The sequence below is a fragment of the Myxocyprinus asiaticus genome, chromosome 13 (genome assembly GCF_019703515.2).
Source record: "Myxocyprinus asiaticus isolate MX2 ecotype Aquarium Trade chromosome 13, UBuf_Myxa_2, whole genome shotgun sequence".
Lineage (NCBI taxonomy): Eukaryota > Metazoa > Chordata > Actinopteri > Cypriniformes > Catostomidae > Myxocyprinus > Myxocyprinus asiaticus.
Window position 1 is genome coordinate 49,323,928 of NC_059356.1, and position 21,388 is coordinate 49,345,315.

The following is a 21,388-nucleotide window of genomic DNA, read 5'->3' on the forward strand; positions in this document are numbered from 1 at the left end:
GCTGCTGCTCTCAACTTAGTCAGAGACTCAGCACATAATAATGCATTACGCGGTCGCGTAGCATGAGTCAGCAGGCATGTCCAAGTGGGTTCTGAGAATAATAGTGAACAGTTGATGATGCAATTACAAGGCGGCCGCCTCACATCAAATGCATTCTGTTCTCCATAATTTAGTGTGTGACACGCCTATATTTCGCTTAGAGGTGAACAATCTCCTCACCAAAGAGGCAGTGGAGAGCGTTTCACCCAGAGGTGCTTAGAAGGGCTTTTTACAGCTGTTACTTTCTTTATTCCAAGAAAGTCGGTTGCCTTTGTCTAAATTTGAATTTGTGTCATTTGAATCGGACCCTTATTAGGTTTCCAGTCAGAATATCCATGCAAAACTCTCTCATGTTCAAATGTTGGACCTGAAAGATGATTATTTTCGTGTTCACATTGTTCCCCGTTACAGGCCGTCTGGAGACTTGCCTGCGAAGGGATTTGTTATCGGGAGCCCTCTATAAAGTCAGGAGTCCCTGACCACTCACTTGTTAACAAAATGTGTATATGTCATGATCATCACTCTCAAGAGGAGGAGCATAAAGGGTCCAGAATTACCTTAATGACTGACTTATTTTAGCACAAAGACTCAGATTGCGAACGCAGAGATTTACTGCTTACACAAATGCAACAGTGAGGTTGAGAATTAATGTGCTGAAAACTTCTCTTATACCAGTTTAAAAAAAAAACCCTCCTGAGATGGGATGGAGAACAACTCCATTACAATGCAAATTGTATTGTAATTGTATTTAAAAGCATGTGCATTCACACTACTCTCCGTCATTTAAATTTCTTCAAATTGAGGAGAATGGGTCTCCTGAAAACTGTTTCAGGGAGCACTGGGTTTTATGTCCATTGCAGCTGTTATCATGCCTCTGAGCCTCCTTCACATGAGTCCCCATCAAAGCTGAGTCAGTGCAAGAATGCCGTGATGTAAGGAATGTCTTGGCTGCTTGCTTAATCTAAGTGACACGCCGCTATTTAGCCACACTGTATCCCTGGGAAAAGACCTTGATTAATCAAACAAGTATTGCATTAGGTCAAATGACCAGATGCGAGGGGCCCTTAGCACCTAGACAAAAAGGCACAAGGTGGAAAAGGCATAAGAATTTGCCTAGAATTGCCTATTTTCTGGCTCTGAAAACATTTCAACCAAAATTCCAGTATAATCTTGTGTTAATCTGAATGGATAACACTTTAGTGGTGGACTGTATAAAATCACCCGACATGAGTTCAGGCAGAGTCAGAGTCAGTATGGAAATTGATGCACTGTCTCCTCCAATGGTGTCAGAAACACCCCATTTTATTCATGCAGTGCACGTTCCCAGCCACCTGAATGGTGGGGTCGAGCTGCCTCCACGTCAGCGCATGGCACCTCAGGCCTTCTTGCCCAGTCCAGTGTGAGATCTGTCCGGGTTTCCTCCCATACATCTGATTCACCAGGTAGTGAACTGAGTCAGGGAAAGCCAGGCGAGAGTGCTGTTAGTTGCACCAAAATGGCCCAACCAGCCTTGGTTCCAAGAAATGGTGGAGATGCTGGAAGCCCCACCTTGGGAAATTCCACTGAGGAGAGAGGTGCAGGCACAATCTGGCATACTCAGCCAAAGTTGTGGAACCTCCACATTTGGCTGGTAAACGGAGCCCGTGGGAATTAGATGGTATGTCACGCACAGTGCATGACACCATCTCACAAGCCAGAGCCCCTTCTACCAGGTGCCTTTGTGCCTTGAAAATGCTAATTTTCACAGACTGGTGTTCATCTCATGATGAGAACCCAATTCAGTGTTTAGTGAATGCTTTGATTCACGTCCTACAAGAGCGCTTAGATGTAGGACTGGCTCCATCAAAATTATGCAGCTTTTCAAAATGGGGCTACCTTTCCTACAAGTACACCTATCCAAGCACAACCAACATCAATAACTATGCAATTTTTAAATTGTGCAAATATACAAGTCTATCTATTCAAAAGCATAAAGGTTAAAAATGCAAAACTATCAACTGTAGTTTATAAGCACAGGTATAAACTACTTCAGAAGTACAAAAAAGTCAAGAACATCATTTTTTAAATAAATCAAACACACATAGGCCTATCACATGCACAGATTAATAAATATCTTTAATGAAATTCTGTGCAAATGAATAAGAAAGAATCAAATGACCAAATTAAGGTATGGTAGATGCTATTTACACTTACTATAAATAGTGGCACATACTATTTGTGCTCTGGTGTATTATAAAACAATGTATAATCTAACATACTCAGTGTTTGTAGTGTATAAGTATTGTGACGGAATTTAAATACATTTCTGGCAGCAGGACGAAATGCACTAGATGTGTCACGTAATGGTACATCATCTCTGCTGCCTTTAAACAGCGAGCGGATTCTTCAGGTCCAGGGAACGGGTAACCGCATCAACGTCATGACCCTTGCTCTTCACCAGCCCATGATGACAAGCCGCTGGAAAAAGCTGTCACCCATGCGCAGCAGACCAGAAAAGGCATGCAGCCGCACACCAAACCCTTTTCTGCGCTGCCCCATATTTTGTGAGCCTCCCGATTACAACTAGAACACTTCGTTCACTATCAGTGTTATCAAAACTCCCCTTTGTCATTTTATTTACACATTTTGTGAGCATTTTTATTTCGTATAAATGGTTTTCAGATGGCGTACAGTCACTGTCTATTTTCGCTTACATGGATTAAGAAGGGGAGAAGAGTTACATCAGCAAAAGGTAGTCTTGAACCCTTATCGCATCCCTCCATGGTAAGGCAATTAAAGTGCATATGTAAAGCTAGTGATTTATTCCTAGATTTTACACTGATCAGCCACAATATTAAAAGCACGGACAGGTGAAGTGAATAACATTTATTATCTCGTTACAATGGCACGTGTCAAGGGGTGGGATATATTCGGCAGCAAGTGAACAGTGAGTTCTTGAATTTCATGTGTTGGAAGCAGGAATAATGGCCAACCGTGAGAATCTGAGCGACTTTGACCATGGCCAAATTGTGATGGCTAGATGACTGGGTCAGAGCACCTCCAAAATGGCAGGTCTTGTGGGGTGTTCTCAATATGCAGTGGTTAGTTCCTACCTAAAGTGGCCCAAGGCTCATTGAGGCGCATGGGGAGTGAAGGCTAGCCTGTCTGGTCCGATCCCACAGAAGAGCTACTGTAGCATAAATTGCTGAAAAATTGAATGCTGGCCATAATAGAAAGGTGTCAGAATACACAGTGCATCACAGCTTGCTGCATATGGGGCTGCGTAGCCGCAGACCAGTCAGAGTGCCCATGCTGTCTCCTGTCCACCGCCTAAAGTGCCTACAATGGGCATGTGATCGTCAGAACTAGACCATGGAGGAATGGAAGAAGGTGGCCTTGTCTGATGAATCACGTTTTATTTTAGATCATGTGGATGGCCAGGTGCATAGTTTACCTGGGGAAGAGATGGCAGCAGGATACACCATGGGAAGAAGGCAGGCTGGCGGAGGCAGTGTGATGCTCTGGGCAATGTTCTACTGGGAAATCTTGGGTCCTGGCATGGATGTTACTTTGACAAGTACCACCTACCTAAAGATTGTTGCAGACCATGTACACCCCTTCATGGCAGCAGTATTCCCTGATTGCAGTGGCCTCTTTCAGCAGGATAATGCGCCCTGCCACACTGCAACAATTGTTCAGGAATGGTTTGAGGAACATGACAAAGAGTTCAAGGTGTTGATTTGGCCACCAAATTCCTCAGATATCAGTCAGATTGAGCATCTATGGGATGTGCTGGACCAACAAGTCCGATCCATGGAGGTCCCACCTCGCAACTTACAGGACTTAAAGGATCTGCTGCTAACGTCTTGGTGCCAGATACCACAGGACACCTTCAGAGGCCTTGTGGAGTCCATGTTTCGACAGGTCAGAGCTGTTTGGCAGCACAAGGGGGACCTATATGATATTAGGCAGGTGGTTTTAATATTGTGGCTGATCGGTGTATGTCAGAAATTCTCCCTACAAAAGGCAAAATGTTTCTTTTCAAGATTTGCTGCTGTTCCTGTTTGATAAACAGCTAGAGAAGGAGCTCCCCACAAACTGGTGAGCCTCCTTATTTCATCTTAATTGCCTCCCATTACAATACATACGTGATCTAGTGATTTATTCCTAGATTATATATAAACATTTCTCCTCATAAAGGGTGCTTTTCTTTTATCAGATTTACTGCTATTCCCGGTGGGTAAGCTGTTGTAGTGAGCAATTAATCTAGTGGTCTAGATTAATTTTCTCTTGTTATTAGTGGCGGAGCTCCCCACAAACTGGTGAGCCTCCTTGTGTAACTGTAATTGCTTTCCTCCTTGGTAAGACAATTATAGAGTTCATTTGATCTAGTGATCTATTCATAGGTCTTAAGCAAGAAGAATCCCTTCATGTTTATCTTTTTGGAAATTCTCCCTGAAAAAGGCGAGCTTTCCTTTCATCATGTTTTCTGCTTTTTCCTGTTTATATTACTTGTATCTCTTACTAATATGTTCCCTATGAGGGCTTGTTCAGCTTTTCGCCTAGTGGAGACATCAGTACTGCACTTAAGGTAATTACCGGTAAAACTGGCAATCCTCAGGCACTCATATCTTATTTGTGTCCCTAAAATGACATGAATTATTCTCCTGATTTGTTCCCCACATGAATGTGGAAGCAGGCATTAAATTAATTTCTTGATTTCTTCCAGGGTGGAAGCAGGGATTGTTATGTAATTCTGACCACAATGGTGATTTCCGTCAAAAAGGTTAGAGATCGTCTCGCCTCTTCAGTCGAAAGTCCTAAAGAGGAGTCTCTCATGGCGCCTTCTATATGCTTGCTCGAGCAGGGGGGCGGAGCCTTCAAGCAACAGCTGCCAATGAAATTGGCATTATGATAAACCATTCAGAGAGATCGGGGCTCCCGGGAGTGACCCTATAGCATCAGCTCTGACATAATGTCTCGTACACTCCTTTCAGGGAACTGGGGTTACAGCAGTAACCTAGATGTTTTTCCTACAAAGTGCCTCTGTTTCTTACATTGTTATTATTTAATATTTGTTTAAAAAAAATAAAACACAATTTTTTATTTTTTTGCTTATGTTTGCAAAAGCCATTTGCAGACACTTAGTAACAACTGTCGCGTCTTCCATGTGCTTGAACAACCAGATTCATTTACACTTGGCCCGAGTTTCATCTAGAATGTCTCAAATCACCACCTGAGGTGGTGAGTGATTGGATTGGCATCCATCTCGACTTGGTCTTTTCATGATAGTATCAGCTTATTAGCTTTCTGATCAGTAAAAATGTAAATGCCCCCAAAAAGTCTGGAACTGCATGGACCTATCAGCATTCAGCTGTCAAAGCATGAGATTAATATATTTAATGCTGCTAAGATATATATATTTACCAAACTTGGCATAACTGTTTCATTATGCTTTTTCTATGTTTTTGATGCATGGCCTATTTATATCACTGAACCTGTTATATTTTCTGCCATTAAAAATTCAGTGAGGTCCAGCAATTAATTTGGACTACACATGTAGTAAAATATCGCATATAAAGATTGTATGTGATATTTTACTTTGAGCTTAGTCCAGACGAATTGCTGGACCTATTGTGCCCTTCAAAAGGACTCAAAATATTGTAATTATGAGTTCCGTGCACATGAACGTCCCAGCGAAGTCGGAAGTTCAAGTGGGAAACTTGGAATTCTAGATGATAACTGAGTTTCCGAGTTGGGAGGAGTCCTAAATTTTCAACATGGTGGAGGAGAGTACAGTTTCTGTAGTGAATGACAGGTTTTGTTCATTTTTCTAAATACAGCTAATTGTTAGCACTTGCTGATTTGTTCATATACATTTATGTATATCAGTAACCATTCTATTCATGTTGTACGTTTTTACACTGTGAAAATAGCTTGTATTTGACCAAAATTCCATTATCGTTAGTAAGCTAACTGAGTAATATGTATTATGGTGTCAAAATAAAAGTTCCTCAAGAGATATGACTGAATGAGTCTGGTGTCTTCCAAGTATTCTTTTCTTTCCGACAACAAAGGACGTGAACACAACGTACTCCTTATTACCACTTCAGAAGTGGGAAGTAGGACTATTCTGGTAGCACATGAAGGCAGCATAAGCCCCTTTCACTCTGTGATCTGTGTCGCTGGTGGGCGTTCCTACTGCTGCTGCTGCTCTAACATTATTGGTGGAGTGCACAACTGGCCATACTAGCATTTGAAATGATGATTACAGATGATACTCCCAATAAAACTACGATATAATTCTAATTTTTTGTCTCTAAAAATGCATATTCTGCAGGGGAGAGTGTTTTATATAACCTGCAGCAGTGCTTAATGCATCATATCATTAAACAAGATGAACGTTATAATCAATATATGAATCAAACTCTTGTCGCTAACCATGGCAATCTCTGTCGCCAGCGGTCGCAACAGCTTGTGTCTCTGGAAGTCGCTGTGCTCTCATTAAAAAAGAATGGGACGGTGTCGCTGTCTCGCGCAGTGTCACTGCCGGTGTGAACGGGGCTTTACTGCAATTTCTAATGCCAGAAAATATAACAGGCACAGTAATATAAATAGGCTAATATTAATTTATATTAGACTCCAGTGTCTTCACATTTATGCATAATTTTATATATACACACATAATTATATGCAGTCTTTTAATGGTAAATGGTCTGCACTTATATAGTGCTTTTTTAACCTGTTCCACAAAGAACTTTACACTGTTCTCATTTTCCCATTCACACACACACACACCAATGACAGCAGAGCTGCCATGCAAGGTGCTAACCTGCCATTGGGAGCAACTTGGGGTTCAGTGTCTTGCCCAAGGACACTTCAGCATGTGAAGTTATGTGGGCTGGGAATTGAACTGCTAACCCTGAAATTAGTGGACAGCCTGCTCTACCACCTGAGCCACAGCTGCCCTATTTTAAAAAACAGACTGGGTTTATGTTTGTAATACAAGGAGTTCATGAAATGCAATAATTTAATTTTAACTACATCTTCGTAAGACCCTGCGTCCTCAAATGAGGATGTTAAATTCTGGCTTCCCTGTGCATAATTTCAACTGATTTAAATCCACTTAAGTCAGGGGACTCTAAAATTTCATTTAACGGTTGTGTCTAGAAGGTCTCATGAGAAGTTGTATAAATTGTACGTATTATGTATGAAATTGTATATGAAAGCCTATGAATTAGGCCGAACTCATTCAGAATGCTAATTTGCACTGAAAAACGGGCTTGGTGTGAATAGGCCTCTAACCTACAGTATATGAGCAATATTAATTGTGACATTTGTCTTATTAATTGTAGGTTTAATTTCCTCTTTATGTGTCTTTTGCTTTTGCTAGTGAGATACATTGAGATAATTCTCAGTCCTGAATACAACACCAGGGAGGAGTTCCTAGAATGTAAGTTACATGGGAAAAACCCACTCTAAAAAAGACTACTTAAAATTAATTCAATTGAAAAGACTATTTTATACTAAATAAAGCCCACAATTTAATTACATAATGTAGTAGCCCATTAATCAAAACATTTATTTAGGCATGAGATTTAATCAATCCAAATGTTTTTTTTTTGTGAGTTGCCATTCTCATGTATTTAGATTGACTGAAGTTTCACTGATGTCACCTAGACATCAAACCTTTTTCTGAGATCTTTTTGTCTTAAATATCTTTATAAAGCCTAGTAATTTGACAAGGAAAAATTAGCAAGTGTTATGTGTTGCATTAATGATGAAAAGTCTTTATCTCCATCAGATTTCCATCAGTTCACAGTGGATCCAAACACAGTACATCCATATCTCTGTCTGTCTGAGGGGAACAGAGCGATTACTTCCACTGACACCCTCCAGCGATATCCTGATCATCCAGACAGATTTGATTGCTGGCGTTTGGTGTTGTGTAAAGAGAGTGTGAGTGGACGCTGTTACTGGGAAGTGGAGTGGAGTGGGAATCATGGTGTGGATATAGTAGTGGCATATAAGAGCATCTGCAGAAAGGGAGATGGTAAAGAGGTTGATTTTGGTTTAAATGATCAGTCCTGGAGATTGACCTGTTCTCCTTCCAGTTACTCATACTGGCATGACAACAAAGAAACTAAACTGCCTGTAGTCCACAGATCCAGTAGAATAGGAGTGTATGTGGATCACAGTGCAGGAATATTGTCCTTCTACAGCGTCGCCTTGGACACAATGAATTCCATTCATAGAGTCCAGACCACATTCACTCAACCTCTGTATCCTGGGATTGGACTATATTGGTGTTCAACAGTGAAACTGTGTGCTCTAACAAGATAAATGGTAAGCAGGTATATTCCCAACATATATTACTTAAACGCCCAAATTTGGCTCCGATGATCTTGAGACCATGCCTTTTTTGATATACTTAAACATTCACGAGTTACATGTCAAAAACATTAATGACACGAATGCCAAAGTCCGAGTGCAATGTTTGATTAACTTATTGAACAAAACTTTTCGAGGACAGTGTCATCTACTGGTAGATAACATTTTTGTTTAGAACTTTTCAATAATCTGGCCTCCAATCATGTTAGTGTTAGTGTTCTTCTTCTTCTTATTATTATTTTATTTTTTCTGCCATGGGAGTCTATGGCAGCCCATAGAACCGTTCACAGGAAAGTTATGAAATTTTGCACACAACTAGAGGACAGTCTGAACTGATACCAGAGCAAATTTGGAGTCTGTAAATCAAACCCTTTAGCGCCACCAACAGGTCAAAATTTCACTCACGTTTACACTAATAACTTTTGAACTGTAAGTCACAATTCTTTTTCCCTCTGATTCCTGAGCTCACGCTGAGTTGAATGCATACCTTAGTTTTGATTTGTGGCGACTAGATTTTCCGGCATTTTGAATTTAAAGGAAACACGTTTTTTTCACTACTCCCCCTTCAAGTTTTGTCCGATTTCCACCAAAATTGTTTTAAAGCGATTGTGAGATAGATGTTTGAAATCATTCCTGAGAATTGGCTTCACGAAGTTGACGGCGAGCATGCCAAAATGGATTTAATGCTGTATCTCCGCAACACTTTGATGGACTGTGAAAAAAACTTGATATGTGTCATCACCATCATGCCTTGAGTTCACCTAGAGCCTAAAACTGGTCTCTTTTGAGTCGAATGGTACCCAATTTTCCCATGTCGGCCATTTTGAATTTTATGAACACATTGGCGTATCATTACGAAACTTTGTATGTGTCATCAGGACCATGCCCTAAAGGTGCCTGAGAAGTTTACCACCTAGTGGTAGAAAATTGATTTTTTTATTTATTTTTTTAACTTTGTGAGCTTATAACTTTTAGTGGCATTGGTCTATTTTCACAGGACTGGTCTCGTTAAGTTCGGGAGGACTTGCCAAGCGCAATGATACCATATTTGCTATGGTTAGCCTTATGGCCTGTTGCCACTTCGAAAATAGTTCCTGAACTACTTTAGCGAATTGCTTCAAAGCCATTCGTCCGATCGGAGAGAAACCACCAAAATAAGAAGTGTCATTAGTAAATTTCTTAGGATTCAAGGAAGTTTATTGTCTTTCCAAAACATGGGCTACATGAAAGTAACAAAACTAAGTACTGAGGTCCCGGTAACAACAGCAAAGAATAAAAACACTAAAATATCAAATTAAGCGGAGCAGAAATGAGAACTATAAATAAACAATAAAACTTTACATCCATAGAATCTCAAGATTAAGCAAAGAGTAATCTCAAAACAACAGCAAAGGATAAAAACACTAAAATCTAAAACTAAGCAGTGCAGTGCAATAAAGTGCAATAAAGTGCAATAAATAACAATAAAACAATACAACCGTAGAATCTCAAATTAGCAATGGTAAAATAGTGCAAATAAAAGAGAACATGACAAAATTTTGCTCGTAAATGCCAAAAAAAGGCAGATGAATTTTAAAAGCGGTCTCTGCTTTTACGTAAATTGATATAACTCTTAAGTGAAATGAGATATTTTCACCAAACTTGACACACTTATATAAGGGCTCAACCTGTGAACACACAGAAAAAGTTGCGGGGTTTGGCCATTTGGTGGCGCTATAACAGGGAACAATATGAAAGTGGCTCTAAATGTAGAAACACTGGTCTAATTAATTTCAAAATTTGCATGCAGTGTCTTTGCATTAAGTGTCTTTGTGGGAATTGCCATCAATGATATTGAGAACAGTTGCATATATTGAGAAACATGGTAGCCACTGGCCAATCATCAACAATTTGACATTGTAAAAACTGACTTTTCCAAATGTTTTCCCAAAAATCCTACAAAGTGCTTGAGAATACACACAACAATGTACAGTGTGCAATGTTGCACTTAACACCCTCTGCACAACCTTGAATAAACTCTCTTTATCAATGTACTAAAAAGTGCAAGCACTTTTGTTCTGAGATTTTAATGTGCAGCTAGTACAAGCAAATAGAACAGTAGTGTATTTTGAGAAACATTGCCATAGATGTTTGTTTTTTTTATCTTTAACTCTTAGAGCATTCATCAGAATTCTAACTTAAAATGTGTCATGATGCTTCTTTCACTGCTCATGCTGCCGATAATTGGCTTGACCAAGGTATTGCTGCTTGCAGCTATATTTATATTTCTTTCCCTGTCTCAACCTTAGGACTCCTATCCTGCCGGTTTAACTGCGATGCACTTCACTGATCTCTGCCTGCATCACCTTTGTCTAATGATGGACTACACTCTTAAAATGGAATACATAGACTATCAATATGCTGCCAACAAAATAACAAAGGACAATGCATCTATGTGAACTTCTGCAGTTAATCCAGGATGAACTTCAAAGACATTAGTCATTAATTTTACAGTTCATACAAAATCTTTGTTTAAACACTGGCCCTTAACACTTACTTAGTTTAATCATTTTAAAACATGACTTGCACTATACATAAGTAATATTGGCATTATATTCATGATGTTAGTCAGAGGGGAACTGGTCCCCACAGTGAGTCTGGTTTCTCCCAAGGTTATTTTTCTCCATTAATCAACATCTTATGGAGTTTTGTGTTCCTTGCCACAGTCGCCTTCAGCTTGCTCACTGGGGTTATAAATACAATTAATATTTAATGACTTATTTTTATACACAATCTACAATCATATTTAATCAAACTATACAAAGGTCACTCTAAGACTTTATAAATATTACAGTTAATGCATGATTTTCTGTAAAGCTGCTTTGAAATGATGTGTGTTGTGAAAAGCGCTATACAAATAAATATGACTTGACTGATTTACCATTCTTCCTACTAAGCAAAAGCAAAACTAAAAGCAGCTGAGGAAAAATACAGCTCTATTAAACCATAAAGATATTTAACAGTTATTATAAAACTGCACCATATGAGCAGTCTTAACTGGCAAAAACTTAGACTCATGCATAACTGACTGAACACAGTAAATGTACGTGATTCCTGCTAGAACTCTTTCAATCCTCTTAATTGTAAAATGTGGGCGTCCACCTAAACGTCTGTCGATTAGTAATTCAGTAAGAGTCAATGTCCCATTATGTATTTAATATGAGCAAAGGTTTCATTAATTGAGAGCAGTGCCACGGAGTGCATTTGTGTCACAAAGAAAACTATGTAATCTAATGACACAAAGTAATGAGTCTACCTTAACACAAGCAAAAACGCAGAAGAACCGCTTTTGTTGTGATTTCTACAGACACAGGTGAGTTTAGTTGAAGAAAACTGGACTTATAAGGAAAGTGTGTGTGTGCTCAGTTCTGTCCATGTACTATTCTTTACTTTATTTGCTCTACTATATATTGTAGGCTGTTTCTTAAAGGTTTACCGCTGTCTTTATGGGTTAATAGAGCTGGGAGTTTTTCCTCAGCTGCTTTTAGGTTCACTTTTGCTTATTCGGAAGAACAAATATAGGTAGTGAATGTCCTGAGTATACACATTTCCTTTAGATTTAACTTTTTAAATATTTGTATTATTATTAATTTCTTGATTTTTAATATAATGAGAACTTTTGTTTGTAGGACATGTGTTGTCCCTTATCTCAATAATCAGAGATAAACTTTATTTGTTTGTCAAGATGTTGTGAGAGGCATGGGTTAAGCCCCAAATAGTTTTACAGCAGAAAATGTTTAGCACCTAGTTTTAAGTAATCCCAGCCCATGACCAAAACCAGCAGAACAGAATTACTGACTGTTTATTGAAGGTAGAACACCTTTAGAATACAATGAATAACCATTTTAGATTTTAGGCCTTTATATCAGCAAAAGGGTATAAGAAAGTTTAATGCACTGTAAAAAGTACAAAAGTATAAAGTACAAAAAAATGCAATAACCCATTCAATAGTTTATAAAACACTTAGTATCATAAGTGTGTTTGTGTTGTTGTAGCACTAGCAAAAAAGGCTCAAAAACAGCCCAGTTTTGTCTGATTTATTCAAGTAAGCAAAATATGTTTCACAGACGAACTAATGTGTGGTCTCTGTCTTTGTGTGCATACAGTGTAATGGCAGAAGCTAATATTTCAGTGGCTCAGGATCAGTTCTGCTGTCCAGTTTGTCTGGATCTCCTGAAGGATCCAGTGACCATTCCCTGTGGACACAGTTACTGCATGAGCTGTATTACAGACTACTGGAATCAGGATGATCCGACAGGAGTCTACAGATGCCCTCAGTGCAGACAGACCTTCACTCCAAGACCTGTTTTATGTAAAAATGTGATGTTTGCTGAAATGGTGGAGAAACTGAAGAAGACGAGAATCCAAGAGACTCCCTGTTACGCTGGTGCTGCAGATGTGGATTGTGATGTCTGTACAGGAAGAAAACTCAAAGCCGTCAAGTCCTGTCTGGAGTGTCTCAACTCTTACTGTCAAAATCATCTTGAACAACATGAAAATCTCTTCAAGAGTAAGAAACACAACTTGATTGATGCCACTGGACGACTCCAGCAGATGATCTGCCCTCGACATGATAAAATGCTGGAAATTTACTGCCGTACTGACCAGAAGTGTATTTGTATTCTGTGTATGGTGGATGAACACAAGAACCACGACAGTGTATCAGCTGCAGCAGCGAGAACTGAGAAACAGGTACACTTCTTCAGTGGAAACTCATGAGGAACAGTTCATGTACTTTATCTTCTTTTTTGTGTTTTGATGGACATAGACAGTATTAGATTCATTCAGCCATTTATTTGTGTTTTGTACAGAGACATCTGGAGGAAATTCAGAGTAAACTGCTGCAGAGAATCCAGCAGAAAGAGAAAGATGTTCAGGATCTGAGAGAGGCTGTAAAGTTTCACAAGGTAAGTTTTGAGAAGATCAACTGCTGGACTGTCAGTTGTGTGTGTGTTTTAACAGAAATGTGTGTGTGTGTTTGTGTGTTTGTGTTTTAACAGTAATGTGTGTGTGTGTGTGTGTTTGTGTTTTAACAGTAATGTGTGTGTGTGTGTGTGTGTGTGTGTGTGTGTTTGTGTTTTAACAGTAATGTGTGTGTGTTTTAATAGTAATGTGTGTGTGTGTGTGTGTATGTGCGTGCATGCATGTGTGTGTGCATGCGTGTGTGTGTGTGTGTGTGTGTTTTACCAGCACTCTGCACAGACAGCAGTGGAGGACTGTGAGCTGATCTTCACTGAGTTGATCTCATCCATTGAGAGAAGGCGCTCTGAGGTGACACAGCTGATCAGAGATCAGGAAAAGGCTGCAGTGAGTCGAGCTAAAGAACTCTTGGAGCAACTGGAGCAGGAGATTGATGATCTGAGGAGAACAGATGCTGAGATGCTGCAGCTTTTACACACAGATGATCACATCTATTTCCTGCAGGTATCAGAGCTGGGCAGTGAACTCTAGTGAGGTCTTGTCAATACAGGGAGTTTTTATTTGTTTTCCTGGGATATATTTTTATTTGTCTTCGTAGAGTTTCCAGTCTCTCTCTGTCCATCCTGGATCTTCTGACAACATCAATGTCACTTCTCATCTCTCTTATGATCATGTAGTGAAATCTGTCACTCAACTCAGAGACAAACTGGAGGATTTCTGCGGAGAGGAGACCGAGAAGATACATGATAGAGGTACATTTAGTATTCATTTGTTCTCAGAAATGAGTTAAGCATTAAAGTAATTATTACCTATAAAATGAGTGTTCATTTCATTTCCTTTTTATAAGAGAATTAAACTGTAGATGTCCTGGTTTTGATAGTGAAATACATTCAGATCTTTCCCACTCCTGAATACAAGACCAGGAAGGAGTTTCTACAATGTAAGTCACAAAAAAAACAACAACAAAAAACACACAAACACTTACAATATAAGCCTAGATTATAAAGACATGTAAAGGTGATGGGTCCAGATAGCGTGTTGTTTTAATGAAAGTCATGAAAGATTGTGTATTATGTATCTCCATCAGATTTCTATCAGTTCACTCTGGATCTGAACACAGTAAATCCGTATCTCCATCTGTCTGAGAAGAACAGAGTAGTCACTGTTGCTGACACACCCCGGCACTATCCTGATCATCCGGATAGATTTGATGTGTGGTTTGAGGTGTTGTGTAATGAGAGTGTTGATGGACGTTGTTACTTGGAGGTGGACTGGATTGGGAAAGATGGTTTAGGAGTGGACATAGCCATGACATATAAGAGTATCAGGAGGAAGGGAGATGGTCCTGAGAGTGCAGCTGGACGTAATGATCAGTCCTGGAGTTTGTTTTGCTCTCCTTCCAGTTACTCATTCTGGCATAATAACATTGAGACCATACTTCCTGTAGTCCACAGCTCCAGAAGAATAGGAGTGTATGTGGATCACAGTGCAGGAGTTCCCTATCTGTCACTCACTCGACGTTGGTGTCGATGTAGTGACACTAGGGGTCACTCTTGGGAGCCCGAGACACCTCTGGTCTTTGATAAAAGGCCAATGAAAATTGGCGAGTGGTATTTGCATGCCACTCCCCCGAACATACGGGTATAAAAGGAGCTGGTATGCAACCACTCATTCAGATTTTCTCTTCGGAGCCGAACGGTCATGCTCATTGCGCTGAATACTACTGTTCATTCACCTGCTGGATCTGATGGCGCATTTCAGCGGCTTCTCCCCCCTCTGCACTGGTGCACTGCAGAGAACGCCCCTGGGCGCTTCGGCAGAAAAACTAGAGAGTATATTTTCTGAAGGAGCATTTTTCCCCTCTAAAAGAGTATATATTTCTCTAAAAGAGCGCACACACGGAACGTCTTTTTAAAGACGCGTCTTTATAAAGATGCTTTTCCGATTGTGTGTTATTCCTGGTTGTGCTCGTTATCTCTCGCCTTCTAACGGTCACGATCACTGTCTTTCGTGTCTGGGCACTGCTCACGCGGAGACAGCGTTCGTGGATGGTCACATTCTCATTGCGAGAATGTGTCCATGGCAACGTTGCGGTCGCGGCTCGCCTTCGTAAGGAAGCGAGCCACCCCAGAGGCTCCCGCCTCGGTCCTTTTACCCACGGGTTTGAGGCCAGCGCGGCTAGCACTGTGGGCGATTTGGGGACCCCAATGGGACCGCCTCCGCCGGGTATCCCCCCGCGGACCTCCCATTCCCCAGCACGCTCGTCTGCCCCGATCGGGCTTCCGGGTGAGTCCGCCGGTTCGTCTCACGGCGAGTTCGACCTCTTATTCGGAGCCCGCGAAAGTGATGAGCTCTTGAGCGCAGCATCGGAGAGCGGGCTCGTCCAGTCGGAAGCCTCGGCTGGGCTCCTCCCTTCGGGGTCGATCGCCCAGTCACAGGCTGACGCGGAGATGACGACATGCTTTCCCGGACAGCCGCGAGCGTCGGTTAGAGTGGATTTCACCGCTCTTCCCTGAACCCTCGCGGCTCTGTAATTGGTTCCTGGGCTCGCGGCGCCGCTCAAAGCCATGCCCCGCCCCGTTCCTTTCTTCCCGGAAGTGCATGAAGAGCTGACAAGATCGCGGGAGGCACCTTTTACTGCCCGGTCCCGATCTTTTTAGCTTCCCTGCTCTCACTACCCTCGATGGTGGGGCGGCCAAGGGTTATTCGGCAATCCCCCGGTGGATAAAGGCGCTCGCGGTGCACCTATGCCCGCAGAGCGCCGCCACCTGGCGTGGGTGCCCAAAGCCCCCGTCCAAGGCCTGTAGGTTTACGTTGTCTCTGACGGTCAAAGCCTACGGCGCTGCTGGACAAGCCGCCTCCGCCCTGCACGCCATGGCTCTCCTGCAAGTCTGCCAAGGCGCTAAAGGAACTGCACGAGGGTAGTTCCACCCCGGGATTGATGCAGGAACTGCGCTCGGCGACCGACCTCGCTCTCCGAGCGATGGAGGTCACGGCGCGGTCTCCCGGGTGGACGATGGCCACACTAGTGGTCCAGGAGCGCCACCTTTGGCTCAACCTGGTCGAGATGGGTGAGGCCGACAGGACACGATTCCTTGCTGCCCCCATTTTCCAGGCGGGCCTATTCGGCGACACTGTCGAGGACTTTGCCCAGCAGTTCTCGATGGTAGAGCAGTAGATGGATGCTAGCCGGCTTGTCCTGCCCCGGCGTGGCTCAAGATCCCCCCATCTACTCATCGCCGAGGGCGTCCCCCTGCGGTGACTGCACCGGCTCTGCCGCAGCCCGCCCCTCTGGCCCGGCCCCGGCGTGGAGCCCACCGCAGGAAGCCGACGCCACCCGTCTCACAGCCGGCACCGAAGAACCCACGGAGGTCTTCGAAGCGCCCCTGAGACGGGCGACCCAGGGACAACGAAACCCGCTGCTCTGGAGCTGGTAAGCAGATCTTCTTTTTGTTACCTTTTGCATTTAAATTGCGCTGCATGCCCAAGTGGCTGCAGTACTCAAGAGCTCTGCAAGAGTGGTTTCCTTGTTCCCTGGGTCACATATTCGGTGTGTACGGCTGGCATCACGACCACCGTCCACCACTCCATTTGGCAGGTTGGCGCTCCAGCGGCGGTCTCCCGCCCTGAGCGCCCAGCTGTGGCACAAATCCGCCCCCGATGTGACAGTCTCCACGGGTCATGAGGACAGGCCTCTTCCTCCCCCGTCCCAGGCTGTTCCGGGGGTGGTCACAAGGAGCCAGGTAAGTGCTTCAATGTCCTCAGACTCAGCACGGCCACGATGTGGTGTGGCACCTCAAGCTCCGCCCCGCCGCGAGGCCCCACCCGCCGGTACATCCGATGACGTTGTCCCTTTGGTCCCCCTTGCGCGGAACTCGGGTGCATGGCTTGCGCTTTCCAGTCCGTCGCGAGGGCTGGTCCGGACTGTCCGACTCGGCTGCACAATTCACTTCGCTGGGCATCCGCCCAGGTCCAGCGGTGTCCACTTCACCTTGGTGAAAGATGGAAACGCTGCTACCTTGCGCGGAGATCGCTACCCTCCTACGGAAGGACGCGATAGAACCTGTCCCTCCAGCCGAGATGAAGAGGGGGTTTTACAGCCCCTACTTCATTGTACTGAAAAAAGGGCGGTGGGTTGCGGCCAATCTTGGACCTGCGAGCACTGAACCGGGCCTTACACAGACTCCCGTTCAAGATGCTGACACAAAGACGCATTCTAGCGAGCGTCCGGCATCAAGATTGGTTCGCGGCGGTAGACCCGAAGAATGCGTACTTTCACGTCTCGATCCTTCCTCGACACAGACCCTTCCTGCGGTTTGCGTTCGAGGGTCAGGCGTATCGGTACAAGTCCTCCCTTTCGGCCTGTCCCTGTCTCGTCGCGTCTTTACGAAGATCGCAGAGGCTGCCCTTGCCCCGTTAAGGGAGGTGGGCATTCGCATTCTCAACTATCTCGACGACTGGCTAATCCTAGCTCACTCTCGAGACGGGTTATGCGCACACAGGGACCTGGTGCTCTCACACCTCAGCCGACTAGGGCTTCGGGTCAGCTGGGAAAAGAGCAAGCTCCTCCCGGTTCAGAGCATCTCTTTTCTCGGTTTGGAGTTGGACTCAGTCTCCTTGACGGCGCACCTTACGAACGAGCACGCCCAGTCGGTGCTGGCCTGTTTGAAGGCGTTCAAACAGAAAACAGCGGTTCCACTGAAACATTTTCAGAGGCTCCTGGGGCATATGGCGTCCTCGGCGGTGGCCACCCCGCTCGGGTTGATGCATATGAGGCCGCTTCAGCACTGGCTCCAGACTCGAGTCCCGAGACGGGCATGGCGCCACGGGACACACCGCGTGGCCATTACGTCGGTCTGTCACCGTCTTTTCAGCCCTTGGACCGACCTCTCGTTTCCACGAGCAGGTGTTCCGCTAGAACTGGTCTCCAGGCACGTCGTGGTCACGACAGACGCCTCCAAAATGGGCTGGGGCGCTGTTGGCAACGGGCATGCAGCCGCCGGCCTCTAGACGGGTCCGCAGCTGCGTTGGCACATCAACTGCCTCGAGTTACTGGCAATTCTGCTCGCCCTGCGGAGGTTCCGGCCGTTGATCCAGGGCAAGCACGTGCTAGTTCGGACAGACAGCACGGCAGCGGTAGCATATGTCAACCGCCAAGGCGGTCTGCACTCCCGCTGTATGTCATAACTCGCCCGCCGTCTCCTCCAACGGAGTTAGCAGCACCAAGTCGCTGCAAGCCACTCACATCCCGGGCAACCTCAACACTTCGGCGGACGCGCCGTAACAACAGGTTACCCTCAAGGGAGAGTGGAGACTCCACCTTCAGGTGGTCCAGCTGATTTGGAGTCGATTCAGTCAGGCACAGGTGCACCTGTTCGCCTCCCAAGAATCCTCCCACTGCCCGCTCTGGTACGCCCTCACCGAGGCCTTCCTCGGCATAGACGCGCTGGCACACAGCTGGTCCCCTGGCATTCGCAAATATGCGTTTTCCCCAGTGAGCCTGCTCGCACAGACCCTGTGCAAGGTCAGGGAGGACGAGGAGACGGTCGTCCTGGTAAGCACCCTACTGGCCCGCCCAGACGTGGTGCTCGGACCTCACGCTCCTCGTGACAGCTCCCCCCGGGCAAATTCCCCTGAGAAAGGCCCTTCTTTCTCAGGGAAGGGGCACCATCCGGCACCCGTGCCCAGACCTCTGGAATCTCCATGTCTGGCCCCTGGACGGGACGCGGAAGACCTAAGCTGTCTCCCACCTGCGGTGGTAGACACATTCACTCAGGCTAGGGCTCCCTCTACGAGGCGCCTGTATGCCTTTAAGTGGTGTCTGTTCGCTAAGTGGTGTTCTTCCCATCTGGAAGACCCCCAGAGGTGCGCAGTCAGATCAGTGCTTTCCTTCCTGCAAGAGAGGTTGGAAGGGAGGCTGTCCCCTTCCACCTTGAAGGTGTACGTTGCTGCCATAGCAGCACACCATGACGCAGTCGACGGTGAGTCCTTAGGGAAGCATGATCTGATCATCAGGTTCCTAAGAGGCGCCAGGAGGCTGAATCCCTCCAGGCCACGCCTTGTTCCCTCATCGGACCTCTGTAGTTTTTCAGGGTCTACAGAGAGCCCCCTTTGAGTTTTGCAGTCAGCCGGGCTTAAGGCACTCTCCTTGAAGACTGCCCTCCTGACTGCGCTCACTTCCATCAAGAGGGTAGGTGACCTGCAAGCGTTCTCTGTCAGCGAAACGTGCCTGGAGTTCGGTCCGGGCTATTCTCACGTGATCCTGAGACCCCCGACCGGGCTATGTGCCCAAGGTTCCCACCACTCCTTTTAGAGACCAGGTGGTGAACCTGCAAGCGCTGCCCCAGGAGGAGGCAGACCCAGCCCTGGCGTTGCTGTGTCCAGTGCGCGCTTTGTGCATCTATTTGGATCGCACGCAGAGCTTTAGACTCTCTGAGCAGCTCTTTGTCTGCTTCGGTGCACAGCGGAAAGGAAGCGCTGTCTCCAAGCAGAGGATCGCCCACTGGCTCATTGACGCCATAACTATGGCATGTCTCGCTCAAAACATGCCGCCCCCGGTAGGGCTACGAGCCCATTCTACTCGTGGTGTAGCGGCTTCTTGGGCCCTGGCCAGAGGTGCCTCTCTAACAGACATTGCAGAGCAGCGGGCTGGGCAACACCCAACACCTTTGCAAGGTTCTACAACCTCCGGGTGGAACCGGTTTCGTCCCAGGTAGTGGCACGCAACACAAGCGGATAAGCCCGATAGCCGGCCGGGTGTATCGCTTGCACATAGCGCCTTCCACCTCCTTTTGAGCTGAAGACGTGCGCTGTTAATTCCCAGTAGTGTTCACAAAGGTTGTTCCCTGGTTGACTTCCTCCGAGCCCTGTGGCAGTCGAGTTTCGGAGAGACACGCTGCCGGCCCAGTACACGCGCTAACTAAGAGCCCGGTTCTGGGGTAGGTGCTCCGCATGTGGCGGTTCCCTGTAAGGCTAACCCCATGCGATCTATATCTTCCGCTAGTTCGTTTCCCTACTGGCAAACTGCGTCTTCCTTGGGCAGAGCCCCTCAGTCTCCATGTTGTAGTAACTCCTCCCCCATTGGGTAGGATCTACCTTGAAGGCTCTCCACATGGTTGGAAAGACCATGTGATGTATTCTTCCACTTAAATATCCCCCCCTCTCTTGGGGCGAGGTGTGGTCTCCGCTGTGTCCTCCCCTTGGGAGGGACAGTCGGATAATCCCCCTTCTTTTTTAGGGAGTGGAAAAAGAGAAGGGGAAAGAGGCCATGACTGGGTTAAGCCTGTCTCTATCTCTGGGTAGTCGACTTGTCCCCAAAAAGGGCCGTTCGACACTCATAACTGTGTTGGGGGAGGTTACGTGTCGACCTGGTGTGCTGGCTATGAGGCACACAGCAAGTCTGCCCACCACACACCACCAGATCACGTAACACAGTTCAGCCTTGTGGCGTTTTGTATAGGGACCCCTAGTGTCACTACATCGACACCAACGTCGAGTGAGTGACAGATAGGGAACGTCATGGTTACTGGTGTAACCTCCATTCCCTGATGGAGGGAACGAGACGTTGGTCCCTCCTGCCACAACGCTGAACTACCCGCTGAAATGGCCAGACCTTATATCGGCTCCTCAGCGTAAAACCTGAATGAGTGGTTGCATACCAGCTCCTTTTATACCCGTATGTTCGGGGGAGTGGCATGCAAATACCACTCGCCAATTTTCATTGGCCTTTTATCAAAGACCAGAGGTGTCTCGGGCTCCCAAGAGTGACCCCTAGTGTCACTACATCGACACCAACGTCTCGTTCCCTCCATCAGGGAACGGAGGTTACACCAGTAACCATGACGTTTTGTCCTTCTACAGCGTCTCTCAGAAAATGAGCCTCATTCATAGAGTCCACACCACATTCACTCAACCTCTGTATCCTGTGTTTGGACTAGATAGAAACACAACAGCGAAATTTGTGTTCTCAAGCTGAATTAATGATACAGAGATTCTACATATAATATTGACATATTACATA

The 21,388-nt window shown here is 45.2% G+C and overlaps 1 protein-coding gene across 1 annotated transcript in view; it reads left to right on the top strand.

Annotated features, from left to right (window-relative positions):
* Window positions 1-21,388, top strand: part of LOC127449846 (tripartite motif-containing protein 16-like) — a 68,733-nt gene extending 47,345 nt beyond the window's left edge. The window contains exons 2-8 of the mRNA XM_051713439.1: window positions 12,555-13,140; window positions 13,260-13,355; window positions 13,639-13,872; window positions 13,967-14,120; window positions 14,249-14,308; window positions 14,456-14,854; window positions 21,183-21,388. Coding sequence (XP_051569399.1) covers window positions 12,559-13,140; window positions 13,260-13,355; window positions 13,639-13,872; window positions 13,967-14,120; window positions 14,249-14,308; window positions 14,456-14,854; window positions 21,183-21,343 — 1,686 coding nt within the window. The 5' untranslated portion in view covers window positions 12,555-12,558 and the 3' untranslated portion in view covers window positions 21,344-21,388. The remainder of the gene's footprint in view (window positions 1-12,554; window positions 13,141-13,259; window positions 13,356-13,638; window positions 13,873-13,966; window positions 14,121-14,248; window positions 14,309-14,455; window positions 14,855-21,182) is intronic.